This window comes from Cavia porcellus, unplaced genomic scaffold (genome assembly GCF_034190915.1).
Source record: "Cavia porcellus strain 051 isolate PalLab524CR breed Dunkin Hartley unplaced genomic scaffold, mCavPor4.1 scaffold_22, whole genome shotgun sequence".
NCBI lineage: Eukaryota > Metazoa > Chordata > Mammalia > Rodentia > Caviidae > Cavia > Cavia porcellus.
This window is the reverse complement of record NW_026947505.1, coordinates 32,767,539-32,774,784: the sequence shown is the minus strand read 5'-3', so window position 1 is coordinate 32,774,784 and position 7,246 is coordinate 32,767,539. Positions and strand designations below refer to the sequence as shown.

At 37.2% G+C, this 7,246-nt stretch overlaps 1 protein-coding gene across 5 annotated transcripts in view; it reads right to left on the bottom strand.

The window, feature by feature from the left end:
• Nucleotides 1–667: 667 nt before the first annotated feature.
• The window catches only part of Katna1 (katanin catalytic subunit A1), a 36,691-nt gene continuing 30,112 nt past the window's right edge, over nt 668–7,246 (bottom strand). For all 5 annotated transcript variants that reach the window (XM_013148835.3, XM_013148834.3, XM_063233017.1 and 2 more), the window contains 4 exons: nt 3,658–3,784; nt 2,949–3,083; nt 2,507–2,633; nt 668–1,023 (listed from right to left, as the gene is read on the bottom strand). In XM_013148835.3, coding sequence (XP_013004289.1) covers nt 825–1,023; nt 2,507–2,633; nt 2,949–3,083; nt 3,658–3,784 — 588 coding nt within the window. In that variant the 3' untranslated portion in view covers nt 668–824. The remainder of the gene's footprint in view (nt 1,024–2,506; nt 2,634–2,948; nt 3,084–3,657; nt 3,785–7,246) is intronic.

Below are 7,246 nucleotides of genomic sequence, written 5' to 3'. Positions count from 1 at the left end.
ACCACAAGGCTCTGCAGTCAGCCAGTTATGATCCTGGCTTCTCCCCTTTCCACTGAAACTTGGGACCACAACAAAGAATTCAGCTTGCTTGAGGCTCTGTTCTTCTGTGACTGGAATAATACAATGTTATTATAGGAAATCAATGGAAATCTTACCCAAAAATGTGGGTATGCTTTCATTCATTTATTTATACAATTAACTGTTAGAGGAGTTTGACTAGGGTATAAGAACACGTGGGCTTAAAAAATACCTATAGTATTGCCTCTTAGGCAAAGTTAGACAAGATGTTTTTTTTTTTCCTTCTTAAAAGCACAGTAAAAGTAAAAAGTTTCACTATCCCAGAACAAGGGAAGCTCCTATGCCACTAAGTGGAAAGGAAGGCACACTACCAGTTTAAAAGTGTTCTGTGGGCTGGGGGTTTAGCTCAGTGGCACAAGTGCCTGCCGGGCAAGTGCAAGTTCGTGCATTCAATCTGTGGTACCAAAAAAAAAAAAAAAAAAAAAAACGTGTTCTGTAATTTTCAGTTACCCCAACTACAGAGCAAGAGCCAAAGTGGTAAAGAAGATACTATGTTTAGAGGAACATACAAAGCCAGCTTCCCAAATGACATGAGTTATTTGTGGTTAAGCATCCATGGACAATGAAATCAAAAGATGCTAAAGAAAAATTTGGAGCTTAATAATTGCCTTTATTCAAAATCACAAGGATTTAAAAAAATCTTACCATTATGAAAGTTTATAAAAATATAGCAGTGCAATGAAATACTACATTTAATTTTTTTTCCAAGACTTAAGGCAGATTTCTCACAATTTACATGTGAGAATTTAGCATGATCCAAACTCAAATATCCATTTCTCATATCTTTCAATGTCTGCAGCAGATACTGACTTAGAAACCTTTTTTAAAGCCATTTCAAAATCTTCCATTGTTGTAGGCATATGCATTTCTTCTCGTGAAAGATTTCGGATTTCTTCTGGGGTCAAACCTTCAATTCGCCTTCTCATTGCCATCAAGGATGCATCCCTAGAGTTTTGAGTTTTTAAAAAAGGCACAAACTTATTTTGATTGAATAAAAAAAATCTAATGTGTTATAATAGTCTCAGATCTTACTAAGTAACGTGTAGTACTGCATCAGATCTTACACTGGAATACAAGTCCTGATCTAAGTTGTTTTTTAGCAATTCAGTCTTCTATTCTAAATTAAGAATAACCAAAAAGTAATTGATAATGTACATAAAACCCAAGAAAAAGTACAAAGGTACAACCAAGCCAGGAGTTGCATTTTGCTGTATTGCAAAATAAAGAATAAGCATCACAGAGACAGAAAATATTTCACTAGAAAACTTGCTTTTTCCATGTAAAGCAAAAGATGTCAGTTTTCTCCCTTCCCCTTCTATTTCAGAAATCTCATGCACCTCTTTCCTTTCTCCCAACTCTCATCCTTTAGAGTAGCCAGCAGGTACTGAAAGGGACAATTTAGCTGCTTTATGTGTACACACTCACCAGCTGTTACAACCCTGAATGTGTGCTCACTTTAGAGCTTAAGGAACTGGTGAAGTCAAGATCTTTGCTCGTGGGGCTGGGGATTTAGCTCAGCGGCATAAGGGCCTGCCTTGCAAGCAGACAGTTGTGAGTTCGATCCCCGGTACCGATAAAAAATAAAAATAATAAAAAAAAAAGATCTTTGCTCGTAAGTATCTGAACTGAGACGTTGATTAAGATAAAACCTAGTGCACTGGATTACACGCAACCTTTTTTTTTTTCCTTTCTCCTGTTTCCATCACTTAGAATATGTTCACTAAAAACAAGATGTTCTTATTTACCCCATGGGTATGTCAAATCAATGTTTTACAATCACTTGCCATATAACAGTGAAGGAATGTGCTAATTATTTAAATCCAATACAACTATCAATTTTCTAATTTACCCAGATTATTCTAATATTAACATCTTGAACTGTAACTTTAAAATGACTCTTCACTGACATGGAAGATACCCAAACATCTTACTTGACAGCACCTGCTTTTACCAGGATACCCAAATATCTTATTAAGCATCTAAAATTTAAAACAAATTTGAGCTAGGTGTGTTGCCACAGGCTAACCCCAACACTTAGGCTGAGGCAGGATTGTAAATTCAAGATGAGCCTAGGCAATGTAACAAGACCCTGTCTCAAAATTAAAAAGCAGGGGGAAGAAGGGAAGGAAGGTGATGTAGCTCAGTGAGAATGTCCTGGGTTCAAGCCCCAGTATCACAAAAATAATAAAAACTTGTAACCCTGACTTGAGAGAATAAAATGTGGGTCTACATTAATGCAGCATAAAAACAGCGACAGGTTTTCTATTTTTTTTAGAAAGGGTCTCACTACATAGCATCAGCTGTCTTCATAGCCATGACAATCCTCTTGCCTCAGTTCCCCAAGTGCTGGGATTATAGACATGTGCCATCATGCCTGGCTACAACTGCTTTCACTCAGAAAAACCTTACCTTCCAAAATAATGCATACCTGCACACGTTGGTAATGTCTGCACCTGAATAACCTTCCATTTTTTCTGCTATACTTGCAAGGTTAACATCATCAGCCAATTCCAGCTCACGCAGACTTATTCGTAATAGCTCCTCCCTGCCTTTTGCTAATGATAGAAACAAATATTAAAATGTAAGTCTTCAACAGAAACACTATTACTATTTCTCAAGTCTTCTTTGTCTACTTTGTGTGAAGTTGTTCTCCAGTTTTCATTTGCTTGAACTTTCAAGAGCTGTCACTCACTGAACTTTTAAATTTCTTCATTATCAAGGCTTTCAAGCCCCAGATGTAGTCAAACTAGTAACATGAAGAAAAGATAACCCATTTAACTCTCTAGGAAAGATTAATACCACGGTGCAAATTAAACAAAACTATGTGGTAGTTAATAAGAGGTTTTGAGACAAGATTTCAATGATGGTACCTGATGGTAAAGGAATATAAATTCGTTTTTCAAGACGTCGCCGTAAAGCCTCATCTATATCCCAGGGAAAATTTGTAGCTGCCAAAACCATAACCATTTTGGAAGGGTCATCATTTTCAGAAGCACCTCCAACACCTAAAGTGATAAGGAAAGAGCAAAAATAAAGCTCAGCTATATAAAGATTGTCAAATATTTAATAACAATACAAGGTAGTGTAATCTTCAGGGCTCCTTGCTAACTGGCAAATACGTGAATTTCTAATCCAAGGAAAATGAGTCTGTAATATGCAAAATTGTGATTCAAAAGAGACTTAATCAAAAGATCAGCCCAACTCAGTAGTTACTTAATTCAATTTCTTTTCAAAAGCATATATAACCTGTAAGGCAAATTTACCTGTATTATTTTTATTTCAATGTCATGGCTCAAGATAAATGATCAGTGTGTGTGTGTCTGTGTGTGTGTGTGTGTGTGTGTGTGTGTGTGTGTGTGTGTATGACCTGTGAATCCCCATTATTTCAGACATGTCACTATTGACACTATCAAGTTTACCACTATTAGTCTTGAGCTCTATTTGCCAACCCCCTAGTCCATCTGGAGTTGTAAAGATTGATTAACTAAAAGCACTGGCCTAGCAATAGCAGGAGAATCTACCACTGGCGCAGGACATTCAACCCCCACCCCACATCACTGCAAGCACAGACATATCTACCATCCATCTGAACCAGCAGCTCTGCTTTCACTCTTCTGCTCGCTTCATGTTCTTCAGAAGTCCCTCTGCGGCTACAAATGGAGTCTATCTCATCAATAAATATAGTGGCTGGAGAATAAAATCGAGCCTAAAGAAAGAAACCACGCAACATTAAATTTTTCATTTAAATAATCTATGAGCTAGCAATTAGAAAATGGTTGAAGCAGCTGCCACAATATGCACCTTTCAGCTCGGCATGGTGACTCACATCTGTAATCCCAGCAATCAGGAAGGTGAGGCAGGAGGATCACTGTGAATTCAAGGCCAGTTTGAGGCTACAAAGTGAGCTCAAGGCCAGCCTGAACTGCACAGTGAAACCCTGTCTCAAAAACACACAAAAAAAACAAAAACAAAAAACTTCTTGCCCTCATATTTGGAGGAAACAGAATTGGAACAAGTAAAACAGAACTATTATAGTGGGGGAAAAAAATTTTTTTTTGGTACCGGGGATTGAACTCAAGACCTTGTGCTGGCCAGGCAGGCACTTACGCCACTAAGCTAAACCCTCAGCCCCAGAACTTCTATTACAAACTTACATATTTAAATATAACTGTTCCATTCAATAACATGACTGTGTATTTGAATGACAGGATTATTCTGTACACTATGATGATATGGATAATTGGTGGAAAAGTTCCTAGATATTGACAAGTATTCAAAAGTTCCTGAAAAAATTTGGTCATAGAGAGCCAACAGTTTAAATAAAATTATAGAGAGTCTAAAAAGTTCTAATTAAATTGCCATTTCAAAATTTGACTACTAACAGTGTTGTATATTTTAATGCTCTTAAGCAGTTAATTAGGAATCAATTTATGTACATGTCAAATTTTAACTAAAACAAAACCATTTAAATCATTTTAAAATATAAGGTTAGTGTTTATTCACAATGTTGTGCAACTATCAACATTATCATAGGACCTTTTTATCTCCTGAAAACATTCACACTCCACCTCTTGGCATAGCTTGTGGCAATCACCAATTTAAAAAAAAAAAAATTTATGGTTTTTTTTTTTTTTTTTTTTTGAGATAGTCTCATTATGTAGTTCAAGCTTCGACTCACTATGTAGCCCAGAGTGGCCTTAAATTTGCAGCAATCTTCCTGCCTCAGCCTCCTAAGTGCTGCGAATCCAGGCATGGAAGCTGCCACTGATCTTTATGTCTTCATAGATCTGTACAGTTCACATATAATGACATCATACAACACACAGCCTTCATGCCTGGCCTGTCATTTAACATGTTTCCAATGTTCATTTATATTGTAGCAGATAATAGTTTACTCCTTTTTTTGGTTGAATAGTATCCCCTAAGTTTATTTTTTGCCCCTTAAACACTAGTCCTCAAAATATCAGGCAAGATCAAGCCAAGTGTTAATCTAGTAAATAGTTTAGATGCAACAATATGATGCTTAAGGAGACAAAAAAGCAACTTACTGCACTAAGGAGTTACTGTTAATCATTATTTAAGCCAAATAAAGATTTCAAAAAAATGATTTGGATTAACAAACAGCATTTACACACTTGAATACACAACCATACTGGGTCTATCAATTCTTTGAACCATGAAGCTAGTATAGTAATTCTCTAAGACGCAACTGTGTTTAAAAAAAAAAAAAAAAAAAAAAACTTCATTCAAGGTATGGATTTAGTTTTAGTTTGTTCACTTGAAAAATCCAAGTATATAAGTCTCATTTTCTTTTCTAGTCAAAAAATTGGATTCCAAGTTGCCTGCCACACCAGTACTGGTGACTGAACCTAGAGCCTCACACACGCTAGGCAAGCATCCTACCTTTGAGCTCCGCGCACCTCCAGCCCAGGGCCCTGGTCCCATTTTCTGTGGTACTAGGAAATGAATCCAGGACCTTTGTACTGAGCCACCTCCCTAGCCATTATTTTATTTTTAGGACAGGATCTTGTTAAGTTGGTATGTTGTCCAGGCTGAGCTCGAATTTACAGTCCTCCTATCTCGGCTTGCTGCAGTGCTAGGGTTACAAGTATGTGCCACCACATCCAACTCCACCTATCTTTTTTTTTCCTTTTGACGCAAAGTCTCAGTTTTCTAGGCTAGTCTCAAACTTGTGCTCCTACTGCCTCAGTCTTCCAAAGCAGCTGAATTCTATAAGTCCCTCCAAAGGTATAATTTCATTTTAAATGGTCATTACTTGGGTTTTACACACTATTTATAAACACTTTTGTATGTCATTTCCAAAAAATGTAGAGAATGAACTTACTAAGGGTATCCAATAAAATTCTCATTTGAAATTCTTACAAACCATATATTAACAGAACTTACATGAACAAAATTTAAATTTAAATCCCTTTGTTGCCACACCAAGCAAAGACTACTAAAGTGATTCTTCTCACATACTGAGGGAATGCAGCATGTCTGACTCTTGCCAGGTTGCTTCTGGCCAGCCTGGCAAGACACTGAAGAGATTTTCAATGAAAACTAATTTATTCTGCCTGCACCACACCCCTTCTATTGAGAGATGTTTCCTCTTTGTAAACCATTGAGGGTTTTTTGTTTTGTTTTTTAATTTTTTTGTCTTTTTGAGATAAGGTTTTGTTTTGCAGTTTAAGCTGGCCTTAAACTCCCAGCGATCCTTCTGCCTCAGCCTCCTAAGTGCTGGGATTATAGGCATGTGCCACCACACCTGAAAACCACTGTACATTTACTCTCTACTATTTTGAAAGAGGCCAACTCTCCTCAGAGCTTCATGGATGGCCAACTCAATCAGATTAATGCAGCTCTGTGGACAAAGATGATGGGCTCAGTAAAGAGCATATGACTCAGAAGAGGCCAAACAACTGCTGGACTTTCACCCGAACAACTGCAACTTGTTCCAGTAAATTCTCTGGGCAACAAAAGTCAGATTTAAGACTCTCAGAGTTGAGGCTGGGGATTTAGCTCAGCGGCATAAGCACCTGCCTTTCAAGCAGGCAGTCGTGAGTTTGATTCCCGGTACCGATAAAAAGGAAAAAGACCAAAAAAAAAAAAAAAAGACTCTCAGAGTTATCTTAGCCATTTCGTGAATCGCCTAAAGTCAAAGCTAAGATAGTTAAGCCAGAAAGATTCCCAAGGGCATCTGAACTGATGGCTCGCGGCATAAGCACCGGACTTGCAAGCAGGTGGTCGTGAGTTCAATCCCAGGTACCGATAAAAAAAAAAAAAAAAAAAAAAGAAAAGAAATGAACTGATGGCTCCTGCTAGGAAAATTCCCTTATCATTAGTTATTATTATTTTTTGCTTAAATTTGTTTAGGGTTTCTATTGAAAATAATTCTTTTTTTGTACTAGGGATCAAATTCATGACTTTGCATTTGCCAAGCAGGCACTTACACCGCTGAGCTAAACCAGCAATTACACTGCTAAGCTAAACCCCTGGCTCGAAAATAATTCTTGACCATATAAAAATTATGGTTATATTTTTTAGTGTATTTGTTGCCATGCTATATGAAAAACACTAGACATTTTCACCAAATTTAAGTGAACTATTTAAAATATTGGTTTTAGCTCAGTGTGGTAGTGCACACCTGTAATTCCAGCACTTGAGA